The sequence below is a fragment of the Astatotilapia calliptera genome, chromosome 6 (genome assembly GCF_900246225.1).
Source record: "Astatotilapia calliptera chromosome 6, fAstCal1.2, whole genome shotgun sequence".
Taxonomy (NCBI): Eukaryota; Metazoa; Chordata; class Actinopteri; order Cichliformes; family Cichlidae; genus Astatotilapia; species Astatotilapia calliptera.
The window spans coordinates 13535942-13558889 of record NC_039307.1 but is presented as its reverse complement, the minus strand read 5'-3'; the positions used below and the strand labels follow the sequence as shown (position 1 = coordinate 13558889).

At 39.6% G+C, this 22948-nt stretch overlaps 1 protein-coding gene and 1 pseudogene across 1 annotated transcript; both read right to left on the bottom strand.

The window, feature by feature from the left end:
- Positions 1–724: 724 nt before the first annotated feature.
- Positions 725–7695, bottom strand: LOC113023932 (sterile alpha motif domain-containing protein 3-like; annotated as a pseudogene).
- Positions 7696–10552: 2857 nt separating this feature from the next.
- Positions 10553–21090, bottom strand: LOC113023255 (von Willebrand factor A domain-containing protein 7-like). The gene is made up of 17 exons (XM_026169279.1): positions 20892–21090; positions 20553–20760; positions 20279–20364; positions 20078–20171; positions 19673–19801; positions 19067–19253; positions 18610–18779; positions 18386–18498; positions 17500–17616; positions 16564–16770; positions 16283–16418; positions 15683–15835; positions 15508–15594; positions 15186–15295; positions 14701–14865; positions 14225–14524; positions 10553–11417 (listed from the first exon to the last, which is right to left on the bottom strand). The coding sequence occupies exons 1-17, from the start codon at positions 21081–21083 to the stop codon at positions 10578–10580; spliced, it is 3294 nt and encodes a 1097-aa protein (XP_026025064.1). The 5' UTR covers positions 21084–21090; the 3' UTR covers positions 10553–10577.
- Positions 21091–22948: the final 1858 nt, after the last annotated feature.

Below are 22948 nucleotides of genomic sequence, written 5' to 3'. Positions count from 1 at the left end.
AACAGTCTCAGGTGGCTCATGTCTCATCAAAACCCAACACTCCGACTCGCCCGCTGGTCACTTCACCTGCAGGCCTTTGATTTCACACTAGTGCACAAACTTGGCGCACATAACAAAGTTCCAGATGCGCTGTTCCGCAATCGTTTACCTCTGACTTGTGAGAGGCCGACAGAACACGCTGTGATGGGCAGTCTGGACATTTGTACTCTTAGTTCTCTGAACAGCTAAGACAGAGCTACCTTGTTACAGTATGTTGTGTATTGTAACAGTTGCTGTTGTAATGCATTGTATCACCACATGGTGGCGCCTCCTGTCTCATGACTGGTGTGTCACCCCCTTTTTGTTCTTCTTCGCACTGTCCCTGTAATGGATGCTCTTGTGTGTATGCGGACTAGTATGCTCTCGAGTAATGTGTGGTACACACTCAGAAATTAAAGTACAGAAATGTACCTATAGGGGTACAATGGCTTGTCACTGGGGTGGTACCCTCTAAGGTACCGTTCTGTACCCTAAACTGTGGGTACTGATTTGTACCCTTGTAATTTGTACCTTTTACACGTCAAACCTGTACTTTAAAGGGCAAAGTTGTACCCTTAGTATAAAGTACAAAAAAGAACCCTTAAAAGGAGTACAAAAATGTCTTTCTAAAGGTTCAGTATCTACACACAGATTTCCTATATTTTTCCTCTCAGGATTTGAAAAATTGAAGATACAAAGTCAAAAATACTTGTCACATTTATTACCTTCTTAAATACATTGCTTAACTGTTACATACAAACTGTTATCAACAGAGTATGTGTCATAAGCTGCAACATCAATTTCCTGTCCAGGTTTTAGCAACGTCCATTCACTATCAACTCTAACACTGTATGAATGAAAATGGTTGTCATATAACAGAGGAATGAGAATTTTTCCACAAAAGACCCACATTGTGTCAATATTAAATATGTACTTAATTTGCCAGAACAGAGGAATCTTCTCTGAATGCAGTACATCAATGACAAACACATCTCTTACACAGTATTTGACACTGTTCACAATTACTTCTGACACACGCTGGAAAGCTTTCTTAGCACTATCAACTTCAGAAAAGCCACAATAGACTGTCAGTGCTTGTTGCAGTTCCAGTGGTAATGACAAAAATGGTGTAGTCACACTTTTTCCAAAAACATTTTCAAATTCACCAAGTAAACTTTTGTTAGAAAACTCCCAGCACTGTCTGAACTGATGTCTGTTGCTCAAAGTTGTAGCAATGTTCATAAAATTTCTACAATTGCGGGACAACGTTTTGAAATACTGGTGCTTACTTTCAAATCTCATACACCATAACAAACGTAGAGGGCCGAACATTTCAATCAGTCTTGCATAGTGGATTAAATAATGACACTTTGGTGTAATTACATCCCCAAATACACTTTTCAGTTTTGTGAGAAACTCATGGACAAGCAACTTCAACAATAAAATATTCTCTTTTCGCACTTTTTTAGCCATTACAATCTCTGTTATTTCACGACATAGAAGAAAAACATGCCAATATTTACAATTAGGTGGCACACGGTCTGCCATCAGAAATGGCAGCAATCTGAACAGGCACCACTTTTGAGATGCTGATCCAACAATACCAACACTCTGAAGTCTCTCTGATAACTGTACTGGTTTGTTTGTTTTGTCATTCTGACCGATGGGCATTTTTTGCAATTCTTCATTGATCTCTCTAATTGTAATATGCTTCTCAGTGTGGGCTTTACAAATCACTAGTTTCATAACTAGAGGAACTACACCTTCCAGCAGATCATGCATTACATCAGGTGGTAAAGCTTGCGTAACACTGAAATAACTCAGTCTGTCAAAAGGACATGAACTATTTACACCATATATTGTTTTATCATCCGGAAATTCTTGGATTCGTGCAAGATGATACTGGTGAATCTCTGATGTTCTTAAAACAAAGCTTTCTTCCTCAAAGGATTGTTTCATATCTTCATAAGAAGCCATGCAATACCGACAAATTCTACCAGTGTTAAATGACATAGAAAAACCACCAATCATGTGAGCTGATAAATTATCACAAGATAAAGTTGCAAGAGCAGCATGAATAGTGTGTTCAGTTTTATCAATGGTAAAAGTAAAGCCATCAGTGGAAAGTTTTTCCAAATCATCAAGCAAAGGTTTAAGGATAACATGCCAACCACACTGCTTAACGAAAGAATAGCGTACCAATAACGCTAGATGAATGTGCCTCTGCTGAGAAGTGTACCTTTTGTCCAAATTGCCTACAGTGTAATAAAATGCACTAAGTTTGTGTTTGGATCGTTTAGATCCTAGAGGATTAAGTACTTCAAATTCATCCTCATAAAAATGGAGTCGCAGTGCATTTGGGTTATCCTTGAAGAATTGATGTCTGAAGATTTCTCCATCAGAGTAATCTGTTAGAAATTCATCAGTTTCCAAATTGCCACTTGAAAAAATGTGATCTTGTATGTCTTCATGAGAAAGATAATTTTTTAGCACCTTATCAACAGGCACATATGAATACGAGCCAACTGTATGACCCACAGAGTCTCTTAATTTGCAATGAACAGGCTCTGTCATGTTGAGCTTTGATTTGCAATGTTCTTTGACCAAATAAGGAGATCGAATAGCTGTTGAAGCCTTCTCAAAAAATTCATTTGAATGCAGGACATTTTTAAGCTCTGGACACAAAGACACATCAAGACCCATTTTCTCTAAATGATATGCTATAAAAGCATCGTAGTTCTCCTTGAAAAAACACATCAGAAAATTTACATCTTCCACAATTTCTTCCTGAACAGAGACTGGTAAAGAATTTTTCTCTCTGCACTTAAGAATGAACTTGAAAAGATTGTCTCTGAAATTTATCAAAAATTCATCCCAGGATGGAGGGGTTTCAATATTTTCAGTCATGTCATTTGCAAATTCATTTGGGTGTGGACTGACTACCTCCTGCTCATTTTCATCTAAGTCTTTATGGGGACACAACACCTGTTCTCTGTGTTTCCTATACACATGTCGTCTGAAAGATTCATATTTTTTGAAGGAAGAACAGCAGTCACTGAGTCCACAGGTTATATCAAAATTGGCATCATGGGAATGAATAAGTCCTATGTGCTGAATAAGCTTTGTCAAACTAAAGGTTCTTCTGCCACATTTGGAGCACTGATATGGCTGAGGCATGGTGGTCAATACAGAAGATTTATTTGTCTGGTGACTGTGATTGGCAGAGGCCGGTCCTCACCCTCATCTATTTTCACAATGTACTTTTGGAGAAAAATCAGGGTGTTCTTCAGATGTTTTGGATAAGCAAGGTTGAAGACAAAATACAAGCAGAAAGAAGAGATGATTCCTTCAAAAATACACGAGCTTCTGCACACTTCACTGCCATCCAACTTCACAATGTTTGGAGCGCTTCTGGAGAACACTGGTTTCCAGTCTTCATGAAGTAGCTGCACAGTTGGATAGGGGGTTTTCGGATGAACCTTTGAAGTCAAAAGAGAAGGTAGAGGAAAGCAATATCTTAGTCTCTTAACAAAAGATACATTTGTTTTCCTTTTATATAGACTAAATATTTTAATACACACACCTCTCCAAGTATGACAAAGAGATCCAGTTTCTCCTTGAAGACGTATGGCAGGAATAAAAGTGCAGCCCTTGTGTCAAGATCTGCCAAAAAAACCCAAAAACAACACAAGATCACCCATGCATTTTATCTGGCATTTCCAGTTACCTATAAAAATTATATAAAATGGAAGCCTTGAAAGCAAATACCTGGTAGGTCATCAGTGAGAGCCTCCTCTCTTGCATCAAGGTAGAGCTGGTAGAGTGGGGTTTTCCCTCGTGTAAGGTCAATCACCTTTGCTGCAACACATGAGAGCCCTTCACGAAATCGCTGGCTTACATTACCCGTTGTTGGTTGGATCCACCCGAGTTCGTTGCACAGCTACAAGTAAAAAATTAATTTTCAGTACAAAATAACAGTGTATGAAAATGAAATAATCTAAAGTTGATATTAATTATGTATGGTGCTGCATAATTATTTTTTTATAGAATTTAACAACAATACTGTAAGAAGTTACATGAACATACAAAAAAAGGAAAGAGGGACAGATGAAGAAAGCAAGGTCAAGGGCAAATAAAATTTACTACTATAAACATGTTAAATGTGACAGCTATTTCCAAGTTCAGTTCAGCTTTCTGACTTACACCAGTAGGCATCCCTAAGAAGGGGTACTTCTTCAACACATCCTCCACAGGCATACCATCTGCAATTTCTTTTTGCCGCCAAGCAAACGTTTGCTGCATACGGTTATGAACCACCATGGTATCTGGTTGCATCTTCTGATATTGGCACTGTAAGACCTTTAAGTGGGCGTCGATGGATAATAAATCCTCTCCTTGGACGCATGGTCCCTTGAAAGAAAGCAAGAGTGAGAAGAGAAAGTCAAAACAGATTAGAAACCCAACATAAGACTAAATATACAATTAGAGCTGACACGATCTGTGCATCACAAAGAACTCGTATCGTTTAAAGTTAACCGATACCATGAACCAATATTTAAAATATGGAAACTCTGAAATAATTTCACATAAAATCTTAATTGTTAACTTGAAATTTTAGTTTTGGAGTCATATTTAAAATGTTGTTTTTTTTTTAATCTAGTTCACCCTCTTTTAGCGCCTTCTAATTAATAATATTTTGTGAGGTAGAAGTATTAGCACTGGTACTTTGTATTAGCAAGTGCTCTAATCCAAGTATTGGTATAGTTTTGGTTTGAAAAAAGGGGTACAGTTGCATCCCTAATCCTTAGTTTTAGATGTAATAACAGAGGCAAGAACATTTTATAGCTCAAGATGTCCCTCACACCAACCTGACAAACATTTCTCTGACTTGTTCGTTGACATTTATTAGGCTGCCCTCTCCTCGTAGAACCAAACTTCTCCTTACAACGCCTCACTGCCTCACTGTCGACTAGTGGTGCCCGCTCTGATTTGAATTTACGTCTCAAAGACATATGCCATGTGTGCTTGTTGAACAGAAACATAAGTTACTGTAAAAACAATCTACACAAAATACACCCAACAAAGAATCAGTAAACATACTTCATACAAACCTACTGAGAGGCTACAGATTGTCTTACTAACAAAACAAGATTGAAAAAAGCTTCACTTTTACTTTGTAATCTTGAAGGAACCTTATGCAAATTTTAAATTTAACTTACATAACCATTTCCCTCACGATCCTTGAGGAAAGGATACTTCATTACCAGCGTCTTCACAGCTTGCACATATTCAGAATTTGTGGGATACCTGTAATATCAGAAGAAACATAAGTGTTAGAGCAACTGCTGACAAACAAACTTTATCAAGTGTCAGTTATTGTTTCTTAGTAATGTAGCGTTTATTTTCAATATGACAGATTCAGCTTTTTCTAAAGCAACAAGCTAACATTACCCTGATTAACTTACATAGTATACTGTGCCACAGCTTCATATAGAACTCTGATTATTGTGTGTCTGTCCCTTGGATTTTTATGGCACGGTTCTTTGTTGTCCAGTTTTAGTTGCAGATTTTTGGGAAATCTTGGAATTTCAAAAGAGGCTGGCAGTCTCAAAGTATTTTCATTGCTGTGAAAACAGTTAAATGTTTGTTTTTATTGCATGAATTGAAGTATAAAACACTACAGTAACAATACATATGGTAGGAAAAATGATCATATTAACTAAATCCTAAAAGTGCATAATGGCCAACATGTATGTTTCAGACATACTAACTTCATTATAAATAAGAAAATACCTTATTGAAGTTGACGAAGTAGATGGTTGCCAGTCTTCTGGAGAGACAGTCTGTAGAGTCAGCGTCACTGAAGATTCCTTCATCCTTGACACAAATTGGTTGAATTTAACCTGCTTTTTGAAGGATCCTTGGAAAAGGTATGCAACCATAGTCTCAGTAAGACCGCAGTCAACTGTGTCACCATCAACCTCATTGTCTGCAAGACAAATGGTAGTACAAACTCTAAATTCCATGTAAGAATATTTAACACCACATTTTTACATGGGTAAAAACCGTATATCACACACATTAAAACCTTTTGTACAACTTCTTTCAGTTCAAAGAAATATTCATTAAAAAAAATCAGTAAATTAAATAAAATAAACCAAATTTTTAGAGTGAATCCTCTCGATATGCAAAGTTTTCATTTTTAAATTTAGATGTTTGTTTGGGACTACTGGACACAGGAGAGCAGAGTCTGAGCATGCTTTTGTGCCCTTTCAAGTTTGGAAGAAAAAAAAAAGACTAGAATGCTGTAATTTGTTAATATTCACTACTAAGGTGACTCCTTTCTCCAGATTTCCGACAGTTTCTGCCGTCTGTTCTTTCAGACCGATTACTTATAGCGATAACACCCGCAGGACCGTATTACAAGCTCAGATTACATGCTGAAAAAGTTCCCACATTGCTGAAAACGGGACTATCAAACCCCAGCTGCGACACCCTTGTTATATTTTAAACAAGTGCGGCGTCAAGATATTTCCTTTAAACGCCGCCCATGTGTGTTAATGGCCTTGGAGTGGATGTAAAAACGTGATTTTATTAAACCATTAATACACTAACGGTAAACTGCATTCAGCTACCAGGGAATCAAATTTCGCGCCGTTCCGCTGCGCAGGGGTTACCGAACCCATAGACTGTGGCCGAACCACATATATAAGTTCAAACTTATACAAATACTATGTGTACACATTTTTCATTTTTCAGAACTGTGACCTCAACTTTACACATGAAACGTTTGTAAAATCGTTTCTAAAAAGACATAATTTGAGCTAAGAGAGTGCCGAAACTAGTTAAATTGCTAATATACGTTAAGCTAGGCTAAACCAATAATTAGTAATTACGCTACATTATTCTTTAAATAAAACTTACCTCTGAAACGCTGAGCTTCAGCTTCGGTGACATCTAAGCCCCACTCTTGTATTTTTGTTAAGAGTTCCTCGGTTGAAAGTGAACAGAGAACACCAGGACTTGCAAGTTCGTAATCCATCTCCGTCCGTTGATAAAACAAAATGGCACCTGCTGCATTTAAAGAAAGTTCTAGAATCCACCAGCTATTCGTTGAGTTTCTTCTTCTACTTTTTGTTTGATGTTGTGAGGATGGGCTCAACTCGCACTCCGAGGGTGCTTTTTTGCAATTCATCCAAATACTTATACTTAAAAAAAAACAAAAAAAACGCTCTCTTAAAAAAATGTTTAAATGCATTTTTACTTTTTTTTCTTCCAAATAAATTCATTGTTCTTAAAGCAGCTTAAAAATAAGGGGGGTTCAGGGAATACAAAAACAACAACAGCAATGAAAATAATAAAAAATAAAATAAAAACACTAAAATATATGCTTAAATCAATACAGTTGCAAATAAATTACTGTCAAAAAGAATTTAAAAAAAAACCTCTAATCAAAAAGAGCTTAATCAACCTGTACTTTATCTTTTGAAAGGATGGGTACAAATAAGTACTTTTCACAATTAAGGAACATGTATGTACCTTTCAGACGCTAAAAAAGGTACAAATAGTTCCCCCGAGGTCCAATATTTGTCCTTAGACTGTATTAATGTCATTTTTGTACCTTGGGGCACAGTAATGTACTCCTTCCGTACCCCTATTTCTGACTGTGTAGAGGTAGCACTTTTATTTTTGATATTTTAAATAAATGACTACTTGTGGAGAGGCAGAAGCTGTCGCTATCCACCTGCACACCTCCGCGGCTGACTTCATCTCCACCGCACGTTACAGTATGACTCTCTTTTGTATCACAGAGACCCCAAGTCCACATGTGCTTCGCACCCTTTGAAAGAGCTGAAACTGTTTGCCCCTGTTTCCATGAGAGGCGCCTTGCTAGTCTATTACCATGATCACCCCACAGCAGTTCACCTGGGTGTTTCTAGGACACTAGCTGGACTGTGCTTTAGGTTTTTCTGGCCCAAAATGGCAGCTGATGTGAAGCACCGTGTGACTTTATTACTGATGTGAAGCACCATGTGACTTTATGCTCAGTGTGCCAACTAACCAAGCCAAATCAGAAAAAAGTAGCAGGTCTTATGGTTCCCATTGTCCCCCAAAAACACTGAGAGTAGGCTATGTGGATTTTGTTGGGCCAGTGCCCTGCACCCCCGCTGGTAATGCATATTTGATCGTGTTTGTTGACTATTTAAATAAGTGGGTTGAAGCCTGTGCTGTCAAAGAAGCTACATCTCAGGTAGCAGCTGGTAAATTCGTCACTGACATTTTTGCTAGACACGATACACCCACTTACCTGATTTCTGACAGACGGTCTCCTTTTGTGAGTGAGCTTTTTGAACAGGTTGTTTCTGCTTTAGACTCGGTGCACAGACTCACTACAGCATATCTCCCTCAGACAAATGCTACTGAACGCTTCTACTGGACTCTGAAGACTGCAATCTGCTCTTATGTAGGTGATAAGCACACATCATGGGACAAGTTTCTCCTTCAGATTTGTCGTGAGTTGGACACCCCACTTGACCTTATCACTCAGCCTTTTACAGCAGGTGTTGATGAACCGGGTGTACTTTACCCTGAGACTCTTAAAGCCTCCCCACAGGGAACTCACAACCAAACCAGAGCGGCTCTTGACTATAGCCATGGCAGACAAAAACATTACTATGACTTGAGACGTCAACATGCCACATTTCGTTTTGGTGACCTTGTTAGAGTTAGGACACAAGCAAGGTCAGACGCTCAGTCTAACTTTACTGTTAAACTTGCACCATTGTTTGAGGGACCATTGTGTGTATCTCAGAGACTCAGTTATGTTAACTACAGGCTCACTTGGGTGGACTCCGGTGTGGATGCAGGTGTTTATCATGTTGTGAACATGCAACTGTTCCATAACTGGGACTCTCTCACTTCCAAGGAACATTCTGTTTCATCTCTTGCTGTCAGAGAGACCACAAAGGATCTGGACACTGACCCTCAGGCCCACCCTGCCCCCAAAAGATGGACAAATGATTTTCACATGACTGGGCTTGATCTGAAGTGAAATGTTTTGATTAAACCTATTTCATGTTGTCTTGGTGCACTGCAATTTTGAGTCATGAAGGTGTAGACTTTTCTGTTCACTCTTCTTAATCCAGTTGTATGGCTCTTTAGTGTGTTATGGTTCACGTTCTTTGAAAAACAAAGAAAACAGATTTTGCACTGTACATATTCATTTCATTTTATTTTTGCCAAATTCATTTTTAAATGGTCTTTTGCCCTGTGTGTGTTGTGATCTTAGCTGTAACCTCTATGTACAGGGTACTGTTAGGTGTGGTGTGTGCTTCTTTAGCTGTGGGGACTATGTAACAGTTGCTGTTGTAGTACAGTGTATTGCTGCATGGTGGTGCCTCCTGTCTCATGACTGGTGGGTCACCCCCCTTTTGTTCTTTTTTGTAATGGATTCTTCCATGTGTACGCGGACAAGTGCGTTCAAGTAATGTGTGGTAGAGGTAGCACTTTTATTTTTGATATTTGAAATAAATGAGTACTTGTGGAAAGTTAGAAGTTGTTGCTTATTCTCTATCCACGAAAGTTAAACCACTTAAAAATAACTGAACACACGCTTCTAACAAAGGTTAAATTATGTTTTTCTTTGTTGCATGTTTTTTCTTTGTTGTATAATCTCGGTGCCTTCAGTTGCCAAGTAGTTCCTGGAAAGCCAAACTGCAGAAGCAAAAGTGTCAAAGGGATAAACTCAACATAGTGCTGGAGGCAGGTTTAATCATCAGTCAATGTGGCAAACTGAAACTGCAAGAAAAATATTAAATTCAGTCACCTAATACTGTAATAGCCTAGCACATGATGGTAATCTCTTTAGGAATGAGACAATAAAATGAGACAGTTATAAACTAATGAAATCACATTTATTTATTGCTTAAACACATTAAAACTGTTTTGTGATTCTGACAAAATTCTTAAATATAAATTATATATTAATAGCCTGTTGTAAATCTTCCACAGTAGCATCAAAAGGCATCCAAGCTGTCTCATTCGGAAGTGATGTCTGGACTGGTGGCACTGGTGGCATTTCAGGATGTTCCAAATGGAGTTTTGTTTCTAAAAGTTGTCTAAATCATCATTCCCTTAGCAGATAGTAGTTGCTTATTACATTATACTGGGGAATGAAATGCAGCTTTGGACACAAAGAAATTGCTACTTTATGTGCACAGGTTAAAATGAATCAAATACTTTACAATTTCATCTATGAAAAGATTAACTATAACTTTGTAAGAGAGGGTATTAATGTTGATTTATGTAGTGAATTCAATATAAATGTTTACTTGGATCTTTTTTAGCAGGCAATGATAAAACAAATAAACAAAATGTACGTTATTATACCACATTCCCATTTTCACCCAAAAAAATAAAAAAATTAAAATATGAGATGCTCAATTACACCTTTACAAAAATGCAATGGCTCATATTTTAAAAAGAGTTAAAAGTATTACTTTTCTAAAACAGATTTTGATTTGATGATTCAGTTCTAGTTAAATTTCTGTTTATATACCTTACTTAAAAAGCAGTGAAAAAGCAATGCTGATCCAGACATAATGTGTTACACTCATTGTATGATCTCTAGTGGATGCTCTGTTAGCTGCAGCAGTAGTCACCGAGGGAGTCACTGCAGTGGTTGTAGGGACAGGAGTAGTTGTAGGTACTGGTGTAGTTGTAGTCAGAGAGGTAGTTGTAGGTACTGGGATAGTTGTAGGTACTGGTGTAGTTGTAGTCAGAGAAGCAGTTGTAAGTACTGGGATAGTTGTAGGTACTGGTGTAGTTGTAGTCAGAGAAGCAGTTGTAGGTACTGGTGTAGTTGTAGTCAGAGAAGCAGTTGTAGGTACTGGTGTAGTTGTAGTCAGAGAAGCAGTTGTAGGTACTGGTGTAGTTGTAGTCAGAGAAGCAGTTGTAGGTACTGGTGTAGTTGTAGTCAGAGAGGTAGTTGTAGGTACTGGGATAGTTGTAGGTACTGGTGTAGTTGTAGTCAGAGAAGCAGTTGCAGGTACTGGAGTAGTTGTAGTTATAGGAGCAGGCGTGGCAAGTACTCTAGCTTGCCCCATACATGTCCCCACGTTTCCTGCCCTGTCCACAGCAGCTAGAACCACATTCTGTGAACAGCAGGAGGCAGTGTAGGTCACCAGTGTGATATTCTCACCCCTTGCTCCAACCGCTGTGCTAGTATCAAGGGTACCATTCCCTTCGCGGAGGGTGATGCTTGCGATGCCAGTCCCATTGATGCCGTCAGTGAGATTAGCAATGAACTCCCACTGAGATGATGCACAGAGGATGGAAGAGACATTACAGATACCTGATATATTAACTACCTGGCACACTGGACCGGACAAATCTGTGGCCTGAAAAAAGAGAGAGAAAGGAGATCAAGTAGTCAGAAAGGCAAAAGAACAGGAACAAAAAGAATTTGGTATAGATGCTACCTTATATCTCTGTTCTTTCATACTTTCAGCGTTTTCTTTTGTTTTTGAATATTACTTAAAAAATGTGTGTGAAACGACTAGTGATGGGAATTCCAGCTCTTTTTAGAGAACCGGCTTATCGGGGGAGGGGGGGGGGTGACCTTGGTTCAGGTGGTTGGGAAGCTCATCTGTAACCGGAAGGTTGCCGGCTCGATCCCCCAATTCTCTTGGTCCTAGTCATTGTGTCCTTGGGCAAGACACTTTACCCTACCGCCTATTGGTGTTGGCCAGAGGGGCCGATGGCCCGATATGGCAGCCTCGCTTCTGTCAGTCTGCCCCAGGGCAGCTCCAGTGTGTGAATGTGAGAGTAAATGAATAGTGGAATTGTAAAGTGCTTTGGGTGCCTAGAAAAGCGCTATATAAATGCAATCCATTATTATTATCCTCTTCAGGGTCACCGGAGCCTATCCAAGCTGTCATAGGGCAAGAGGCGGCAGGTCACCAGTCTGTCTCAGGGCTAACACATAGAGACAGACAACCATTCACACTCAGGCAATTAACCTATCCCCACTAACTGCATGTCTTTGGACTATACCCGGGGAGAACCCACACAAACACAGGGAAATTCAGAATACTTTATTGATTGTGGGGCGATCGTGGCTCAAGAGTTGGGAGTTCGCCTTGTAATCGGAAGGTTGCCGGTTCGAGCCCCGGCTTGGACAGTCTCGGTCGTTGTGTCCTTGGGCAAGACACTTCACCCGTTGCCTACTGGTGGTGGTCAGAGGGCCCGGTGGCGCCAGTGTCCGGCAGCCTCGCCTCTGTCAGTGCGCCCCAGGGTGGCTGTGGCTACATTGTAGCTTGCCATCACCAGTGTGTGAATGTGTGTGTGAATGGGTGGATGACAGGTTGTGTAAAGCGCTTTGGGGTCCTTAGGGACTAGAAAAGCGCTATACAAATACAGGCCATTTACCATTTTACCATGATCCCTAGGGGAAATTATTCTTCCCTGCAACATGCAAGCTCCACACAGAAAGACCCTGGCCTGATGGTAGAATTGAACTCAGCAGCAACAGTGCTAACCACCGTGACACCGTACTGCCTGAAAGATGCAAAAAAAAAAATGAACGCCCAGATCTTTAATTAAGGGAAAGGTTGGCATTTAGAAATATTAATATCAAACTGACTGTGTTTTATCTTTCCATTGTACTGATGGGTGGACAGTTCTCAAGTGCCTGTGCATTTTATTTGTGGAGCCAGCTCTATATGATAGTCTCTTCTTGCAGATTCTCCACTCTGCCTTTGTATTGTCTATAAAATTGAAATGGTTCCAGATTTTGCTTCTTTTCTTGGTGTTACTCATTTTCTTTACCATACCTTTCTAATGTGACGATGTTGTCTCTTGTTGTTGCCCCTGGTGTTCTGAGAATCCATCCTACCTGACAAACCATCCTACCTGTTGTTTATGCGCATGCGCACAACACAAAATTAAGTGGCGAACCGTCCTATCTTTGTGAATATTAGCTAGAAAAATACTCTGAGTAAAATTAAGTGCCAAACCATCCTACCTTTGTGAATATGAGCTAGAAGCATACTTTAACAGCTAAAATTAAGTGGAAAATCATCCTACCTTTGTTAATAAGATCTAGAAGGATACTCTGTCGGGTAAAATGAAGTGCCAAACCATGCTACCTTTGTGAATGTTACCTACAAGCATTCTCTGATGGGCAAAGTTAAGTGGCAAAGTGTCACACCTACTTAATTTTGTACTGGAATTACTCTGTGACAGCAGAAATGTGCATAAATGTCTTACGGTAGGACATTTTGCCAAAGTAGGCCGGTTTGTCAGAATACCGGCTCTCTTTGTCTCTCTCGCCCTCCTGCTCTTTTTGTGTGCTACTGCTGTTATGAGTGTAACTACCGCCCCCGCCCCCTCTGCTCAGGGGCACAAACAGAGACTTGCGTTTTCGCCCCTCCCGTCTCTGCTCAGCATAAACACAAGGCTGACGTGCAGCATGAAGCGAAAAAAAGTGAAAGAGAGGGCAAGACAAAGAAAAAAAACCCCCCCATGGCTCCCAATAAGGAGCCAGCTTGCATCGGTCACTTCAAAGAGTCGGCTCTAAGAGCGACGTTCGTTTGCGACCGGCCCATCACTAGTAATGAGATATTATTGTTTACAAAAAAACCTATGTCCCGAATTAAAACTCACTTTAATTGATATTATGGGTTATAAATCCAGACGTTTCATTCAAAATGACTCCCAAAATTTGTACAACCCCGATAGTAGTATTACTGTTTCAATAATTTAGCAAATCTGGGCGACAAAAAGAATTTAGCACAGTGGTCAAATGACCCTATGCCAAATAACAAATTGTTTTTAAAAACCATTGAACAGCTGTGGAAAAGAACATTTCGTTTTTGGATTTACTAATACAATCATGATCAGAAAGTTAACAGATTAATCAATGGATTTCTTGGATGAAATTTGTAGCATGACCCTTTACATTGTCCACGCAGTGAATCATGTTTTTTTTCTTATTTTGAACTAGAACATATGCAGTACTAATTCATCACTGAGCTGATTCTTTTAAAAGCTCTCCTCAGATCACAGTTGAAGTATTATGTAAACTGAAACATTTGGCATTTGACAATACAGAACAGTGATACATTTAGTTTGGATTATTAGTTTTTTTTTTAAATGTAAAACACTGTTTTTAGTCCCATTTCACCTAAAGTCTTTTTTCTTTTACCTTGGCAGCCACAGAAAATCGGAGGACAGCATAGTTGATGTCAGTGGCAGCAGCGTTTTGTGCCTGAATGGTGAGGGTCACGTCTGTTCCTGATTTAGTGCTGGCTGGAACACTTAAGGTTATTGTCCCATTGGCTTTGCCTCCATCGCTTGGACCAATATTGACATTTCCAGGTGAGGTGAAGTCAAAGCTGCGGTCATTACTGACTTGCACTGTGAATGTCCCAGTTACATCCGAAGACACTGTAAAAGGAATGATGATGCGAGTGCCTGGTTCTATGTTGATACTGTCAGCTTGTGCCTGGAAAAGTAGCGATAGAAGAGGGCAGGAAATTTGAAGTTAAACAATCACTTCTTTCTTTTATATAATGACATAGAAAATAACATGACAGTGGTTGTTGAGTTTATCCAGGCAGATAAGATGTTTAGAAACTGGCTCTAGAAATTCAAAAAACAACATATGACTCTACTACTCACAGCAACAGAGAGACTAGCTGTTGTGATGCGGGTGGAGGCTTGTCTCTGGAAGGTATCTGAGGTAGACCGGGATGTGGTGCTGGTGTCCTCACCTTGCAGTCGAACTACATAGTCTCCTACTGGGACTTCAGTGAATGTTACCAGAAAGTTGCTGTTTTCTAATGACTGTGGAAAACAGAAAGATAGCAACTGAGAGCACCTTATGCATGTTTAGATGCATAAGTTAGTTGTTAGATGGTGGCAACAATCAGTAATCAGAGTAAACAAGCAGCCACCAAAGACCAATGTTATTTATGTATCTTTTACTTCTTGGTGTTTTCTTAAGCTGTTGTAGAACTACAAAAGTTATGTTTATAACACTATGTTTGACAGTGCAGTTAGCACAGACTAAAAGCGACTAAGTCTAGGAATGCTTGCTGTGGTCTGTTGTAGTTTCAGTTGTAATTTTGACCTTTTACATTTATCAGGTGTAAAATATGACATGCCTGTATTGATCCAATCAACTCCTTTGGCCCTGAACTGTCGAAGAGCGTGAGCTTTGTGACTGTTACTGTATCACTTCCTGTCACAGTGACCAGGAGAGTGACATTACCACCTGAAAATGATAGCAAGCCACAAAAGAGTATTATTACAACAGATCCTTAGACTGTACGTGAATCTTCTTTAAACTTAAAAGTTTATGTTTATCTAAACAAAAAAGTTGGAAGTTTTCTACCCAGAAACATAAATCAATGTAATCATTTTTCATGACTATTTAGGTCATCTCAGTTTCCCACAAACCAAATGATACATTTTTGTTTAGTCAACCTGTAGCAGGACGGCCTTCCTTGGGTCTGATTCCACCTTCCTTTTGTAATTCAACAAGGTTATAGATGAAGTTCACTGAACTTTGACCTTATGCACACAGAAACCACATCTAAGTTAGAAATATTATACCACTGAAAACATTTTCTACAGACTATTTCTTAATTATATTACAGACCTGTGACTTTAATAGAGTAGGGACTGTTAGAGTTGATGTGGATTTGCCAAAAACCCGTTTGATTTCCAGCATTGAGCCTTATTCTGCGTAGGTTTCCCACTGTTGTTATGGATGCCAGAGAACCACTGGTCTGACTTGACTCCTGAGACACTCCTGAAAAGAGGAAAATGGCTGAATTATTTACCAGCATGACAATGGAATTTTCTTCCTCCTCCTAAATTTATAATTGTGACTGTTGTTGTTTTTATTACTACTGTGCTATTACTGCAATTCATGGGTGTGAGACACTTGCAAATTACTCCACTTCTGTAATAGGCAAATGAATTCCGATCCACCTGCACAGTTACTACTAAATAAGAATGTAAAATTATGACTAGTACCACTACTGTACATTCTTAACCTTCACCTGACTGCCCAAACAACAGATTTGCACAGGAGAAATCAAAAGGCAAAAAGCAGAGACCAGAGATCAGGTCAGATGAGGAACTTCCAGAGAGCCAAAGAAATAAAGCAAAGCTGACACAAGGTGGGAAGTGCCTTGTCTTTGTGAAATATTATGTTTTAGAAAACTGATGTCCAAAAAATATCGTTGAACTGAACCTGCTGAGCTGGTGAGTGTGAAAGTGAGAGATGAAACTTCGGTGATGTAAATGATGACGTTGCTTACTGATGAATCAACAGTAAAATTAAAATTATCAGGTCGCCCCGGATCCATTACTACCTGGAAAACTGTCACCTGAAAGACAAAGAAACAGAAGCTCCAGTGAGAAAGCAATTTTGAAAGAAAATCTGTTAAATATCTGGCCCCAACTTATCAAAAATGTAGTCCTTCACAATTTGTAAACATGTTAAGTAATTCCTGTTAATGCTCAGTGTCTCACCACAGCACCAGCTGATGAATCTTTTATAACAGTAGTGGCCAAGGAAAGATCTGACTTCCTGACTTCAATAGCCTGACCTCCAGAAGCTTGGGCCAGGTCTCTGTATAGCTGGACATTTGTTAGCCTCACTGCACGAGGTGAAAAATTTTGACCATCAATACTGCGGCGCCGCCGACTGGAAAAAATGTTTGTCAACAGGAAAGACACCTGAAAGTGTAGGGATAGAAAAATGCATCAGTTTATATATATCACGCTCAGTGGAAACTGGATAAGTTCTATCTAAAGTATCAAAGAGACCTAAAGTGACCATTCAGTACATGGATAAATGAAACTATTTACTGAGGTGTTGCTCTAGGATTGGACTAGCTTGAGTAAAACTGACTTTTTTGTAAAAAAAAGAAAAAAGAAAAAAAAAAGCTTTTGTAAAATTTGATAATGGACTGGCATTTATGTTGCCATCAAGCTATATTGACCCTTTTCACCAGTAATTATTTAGCAGCTATCTACGTTTCACTCATATCTACAGCTAATTCAAAAAATATTAATTAATTCACCATGCAGAATTTTGTATACAATTGTGCAAACACACAGGCGGTGAAAGAACATGTAAACTCCAAACAGGCCTGGATACCCAGTGTTTAAAACCCAGAACCTCCTTACTGTGATCCTACAGTAATAAACACGGCACCACTGTGCCACACTGTACTTTGCTCTGCCAGAGTATTAACCTTTTTTTCTGTTGTTGTTGTTTTGTTTTTGTTTGTTTTTTTACACATTTTTGGAAGCTGGAATTACAATTCAGAATTTATTTATTTTTACATTTCAACAAAGAATACTCTTTCCTTTCTGCATGTTTTTATTTGGCAATTTCTTCATCAGCTGAACTAACATATAAAGTGCAACAATAATAAGAATGCAACTTATCCTCACACATACCTCAGTCTTGGTTCTCTCTATAAGGGCAATGTTGGTGCTTTTTAGATGGGAATCTTTGGCTGAAGCATCAGTGAAGACATAGATTTTAGAGGAAGGTGGAGCTGATGTCAGCGCAAGCTGTCAGTTATACAAATGACAGAAGAATTAAACATTATTTGTTGTGATTTACCAGATGTGCAAAACTGTAATTCAGAAAGTGATTAAAAAAGTAACAAAAAAGCAAGTTCTGATAATGCATGCACACAGTCATTCTGTTATTACATAATAGGACACAATAGGTTCATATTAATTTCCTAACTATGTTGTTACGGCAATAGCAGGGCCTCCTCCTGAAGGTGCCTGTGTGGGCGTGTCCCACCACCTCTTCTGCCTGAGGTGCCACCTTTCCCTGTTACACAGCTGACTCACATCAGTAATTAAAAGTATTTAAGCCCAGGGAAAGGTGAGCTCTGGGCCAGAGTGCCATGAGTGTGGTTACAGCTAGTGAGCTGAGTGTGTTTGTGAGTGGTTACAGCTAGTGAGCTGTGTTATTGTGGTTTGCAGCTAGTGAGCTGCTCTCTTTCTTTTTGGCTTACGTTTTACTTTATTGACCACGCCTGAGTTTTGTTTGTTTTCTTAAATGGTGATAGCTGCTTGTCCGTCTCTTTTAGTTGAGCTACTTTAATAAAACTCTTTGATTTAACCCTTTTGCCTCCTTGACTCCTTTTTCTAACCCGGTCACTTTTTGTTACTCTCCCCTCACCGCCTAGACCCCTCAGGGGAACGTAACAATGTCCTTTGCACTACCTGCAAATACCCCATTTCTTCATCCTAAAAGTTCATAAGTCACATCACACTAATTACTGTGTAAGTACACATCCCAATGATAGAATACAAGTACACTCACTCGCAGTCCAGACATGCTCATCTCTGGTTCATCCCCTCCTCCGGATGGAGTGAGCTTGTTGATTTCCTTTTTGAAGTAGTTTTTGTCAGTTGTCTTTATCACGGGTCCAAATTCTTTTTGGGGGACAGAGAAATACATGAACTTGCAGATTTTTGTACTGTATATGTGCTTTGTTTGTTGGCTCTCTTTGGCAACATGGGGAATATCCATAAAAGTGGAAGTACCTGGGTCATTGAAAGGTACCAGTATGTACTGAGAGGGTTCCTGTAGTGTTCCTGCGTTACTGTCAATTATGTTAAAGGCAACTTGTTTTGCTGCATCGATGTCATCAGCCATACTGCCTGTAGTGTCAATGACAAAACACAGTGCATAGGACTGGGAGAGGCCCATCAACCTGGAGGAACATAAGTGAAAAAACAAAATCATCCCTTTGTTATTCTGTAAGGAACCCAATTTCTCTACATTCAGAATGATGCCGAGGTATCTTTGCAGAAACATGTGCATCATAAAAAGCATCACTTTTAAGATACATATTATCTTCTGTGAGGAAGGCTTTTTACTATTTTTTCCTTGAAAGCTGTGTCATGAAAATAAATATAAACTGTTTCAATTTCAAATTTATTAGAGTTCTAGTAACCATTTCATGAGTGCAAGAATGTCTCTGATCAATTTTTCCCATACCGCAAGAAGTTCCTGTCTCCAGCAGCTAGTCTGATGTCCTCCAGCAGCTCCATAGTAGCATCCACTGCCAGATTAGCTGCTTTTTTGTGCAACGTGCCATGATCTGATGTAAAAGAATCCTTATTGATGCCCCCAACTGGGTCCCTTTTTCTTGTCTTGTCAAGTAGACCACCATGGCTACATTTACCTGGACAAAAAAATAACAAATTACATTTAATTATACCTAGATAAATAGCTGAATAAATGATCAATAAGACAAAAAACATCCAAAGAGTTTTATAGTTGGGGTATGGCAATGAATAGGTGAGTTTAGTTAATCTTTAAATTAAATTCAAGGTGGGACAACACATCTATTTGTTGTAATATTTAAATTTGTAGCTTGTGGGAATTCATTACTGTGAGATGCTGTTTACATTTTCTAATCAAAAAACAAATACCAAAAACAAACAAAACTACAGAAGCCAATTTAGTTTCAGTGTTGATTACAATTTACTCATTCTGCTGGTTTGATAAACAGTCCATTTGCTATGAAACAAGCAAACAAAAGAAAATAATAATACAAATCCTAATAGTTTGCTGTTATACACAAATGAATGTGATTGTTACCAGTAGGCTTTGAAGAAGAGAATGTGCTAAAGTAGCCTGAGGTCAGGAGCCCCTGTTTCAGCACTTCAGGCAAAATGTTATCAGTGCAGGCATCTCCTGTACAGCTATTACAAGTTGGAGTAGATGGACCTGGAGCAAAGCAAGAGAAAGGTTATCCATAAAACCATCTGGAAACAGGTTGTGACATACAGTATTTAAAGGTGGGCCATCTATGCTTTGGCGATAAGACTTGGTTTGAACTGTGCTTTTGTAAAATGATTTTGGCTATTATATCTTTCCTATTTATCCCCTTTATCTCCCTTATTGCAAGTGTGTGTCCGTACACACCCCACCAGGTAAATTAATTAAAACAAGTGGAGACAAATGTGTTTCTTACTGTGATTAAAGTTGCTGGAAGGCTTTTACCTGCTAGGTTCTGCAGTGGTTGATCTGGTCTGATCAGAGCGGAGTAAGGAGTGGTTTTCCCCAACTCCACCCAGTTACTGTGGCTGTAAAAGTCCTTAATGTATGGAAAATCTAACATTATTTCCAATCCTATCACTGCTTCCTACTTCCAAAATCTTAACATCATCAAGTTTAAATAAAAACAATAATTATCACTCTCACCTGAATTATGTGACAAATTTGTCCAAGTACCTGTCTTGCAGCAACAAAATTCTCCAACTTCACACTAGCCTTCATGGCAGACATATCTCAAACAAAACATATAACCTTAAGAATCCAGTATAAGTGAAACCTAATGAAGCAAAATTCTGATTTTTGTTGCACCTATCATTTAATTGGTGTATAGGAATAGAAATTAATTCAAAATTCAAAATAATCTACTATCTGTGTTGTACTGAACGTAAACATGTTTAATTTTGAGGACTTTAAAGTGTACTTCTTGTGATGATGTCCCGTCCTCCCAGGAAGGTCTCACTGTGAAAATGGAACTCAGGGAAATCGACCAATGAGAAATACACTTTTTCGTTGCTACCGTAGATCTCATTAAGGGCAGTTTGGAAAATGTCAGTAGAGAGCGGAGCGGTGGAGGTAGATGAGGAGAAACAGGCCTTTTGCACCTCCTGAACTGAAAGGTTGTCATCAATCTGGAGACAAAGAAATGCCAAGTGCTTAACTGGACATTTGGAAAAATCTCAAAATGTTAAATTTCACAGTTATGTTAGACTAAACATGAATGCATAAGCAGTGACCCTGTTTTAAATGATAATGAGCCCACATTCAAGTTGAAGTCTCTTCCATCAGCGGCGGCAAGGTCTCGGCAAACCTCAGCTGTCTTTCTGAGAACTGCCTTTCTGGTGATGTCACGATGAGTTTCATCAACAGAGAAGGATGGTTGAAATCCATGGGTTAGACCTGGTAGGTAGAGACAAACTGCCACCAGGAGCATGACTGTGTGTTTGACAGCCATGATGGACAGTGTTTTACTAAAGGAACAAGAGAAAGGGAATATAACAGTAAATACTAAATGTTAAACATTATTGTGCAGCACGTAAGATCGACAGCGCACAGTGTGCTTTAAGGTAGGAGCCAAAAAGGGTGTAGTTTGTGTATGTGAGCACTCGTGTGTACACCTGTGAGCATGAACGCGCTTGTTTTTAAAAGGTTCCTACATGTAATGATCTGTTAGAGGGTGAGGGGAGCCTGCATGAAGCAGGTATGGAGGAGATCAAGGCTCCAGACATCCAGAGGCCCTCAGAACACAAGAGACCAAGGAAGACCAACAGAGGGGTAGCCGCGCCACTATCCCAGAAAGAGCCGAGGAGAATCCCAGATAAGGGGTCACTCAGCAGCCGCGGAGGGGGTTTCAGTGACATGCCCGGGAGCTCCGCCGGCAGCCAGCTGCGCCAGAGTGACCGAGCCCCAGGCCGAGCAGTGGCGTGTCCAGCGGGGTGGCCTGGGGGGGCACAGGCCACCCCCCCCAACCAGACTGGCCACCCCAGGTGCCACCCCAAAGGTAAAACAATAAAATTCAATCAAATATCAAATGTCCGATTATGTTTTCACGGTGAAGCTCAGATATCCGAGTGTAAGTGAATGCAGCATCGGCTTCTGCGCTATGTGCATCACGTTAGCAAAGGTAGGAGAGCCAAGCACGAAAGACGGCACTGCAGGAAACAATTCTTCGGTGAAAGAAAACGAGGACAGAATAAATGTCCCAGTAAGTAATATTAAGTTTGTTGAGTTTAGTAAACTTCGGTGAAATTAGAATCCCAAGGAAAAAATAACACTTAAAGAATTATTGCAGCCGTCGAATATTTCAGACAGTAGGCTACTGAGGGCAGCTAACATAAGAGTTATGAGTTATGAGTTATAATCTAAGTCGTAACATTGCTGTATGGAGCTGCAGATTTGGTTGCAGGTTAACATAGCTGGACTGGCCATCGGGCATACCGGGCATATTTTTTATTTTTTTGTAACGGCATGAACAATGAGAGGTGGTGGATTGGCCAGATGCAGGTCGATGTGTAAAAATAACTCAGTTGTTTGGTGGTGGCTGTGGCGGAGCTTCCACAGAGGCAACAGGTGGATGAGGGAAGGGGAGGCAGGAGGAGAGACCCGAGGCAGCCACCAGTCCGAGTGTCAGGTGAACTTCAGGTAAGAAGTTATGAGCTGCAGTCTATCTGGGTCAGATATGAACCAAGTTTAAGTGGAGTTTATTTTCGTTGTGCTGACTTTTTACCGTCAGTTACAATAACTCGTACTGCGTGCTAGCTAGCATGACGGAGTTTCTATACAGCAGGGTGGTGCTATGATGTTACTGATAGTGAACTTTATTCATAAGGTTAGTTAGTAGAGTTTCCAACGGCTCCTTAAAAATGGAATGGTCCCTCATTCAGAGAAAATATTACACGTTTCATATTGAGCTGAGAAGGAAAGCAGTTTGTCCCGGACTTCAGCTACAATGAAAAAGACACAAAGCTGGAGTTATTCTGTGTCTTTGCTGCACAGCTGCCTCTTCTTCTCTCATTCTCCCCCCTCTCTCTCCTGTTTCTACTTCAGTCATGAAACTGATCAGTGATCAGCTGATCGGCTTTTCTCTCTTGTTTGTTTATCGCCCACTTTGCCAGAAACAGGAAACTAGAGATGGCACGATACCACTTTTTTATGTCCGATACCGATATCATAAATTTGGATATCTGCCGATACCGATATGAATCCGATATAGTGTTTTTTAATCAACAAAACTGTTTTTTTAAATATCTTGCTGCATTTTGTATAAGTTCATACTCAAGTTTAAAACAACAACTAAACTAAAGCTATTCTGTTATACCT

What these genes read in the sequence shown, in the direction of transcription:
- LOC113023255 (XM_026169279.1), bottom strand. Translation starts at nt 21,083, where the DNA reads ATGGCTGTCAAACACACAGTCATGCTCCTGGTGGCAGTTTGTCTCTAC. An exon ending in GGAAGGCCGTCCTGCTACAG is followed by an intron (nt 15,296 to 15,507) that starts GTTGACTAAACA and finishes TATCATTTTCAG; the next exon opens with GTGGTAATGTCACTCTCCTG. An exon ending in GATTTTCTGTGGCTGCCAAG is followed by an intron (nt 11,418 to 14,224) that starts GTAAAAGAAAAA and finishes CTCTTTTTTCAG; the next exon opens with GCCACAGATTTGTCCGGTCC.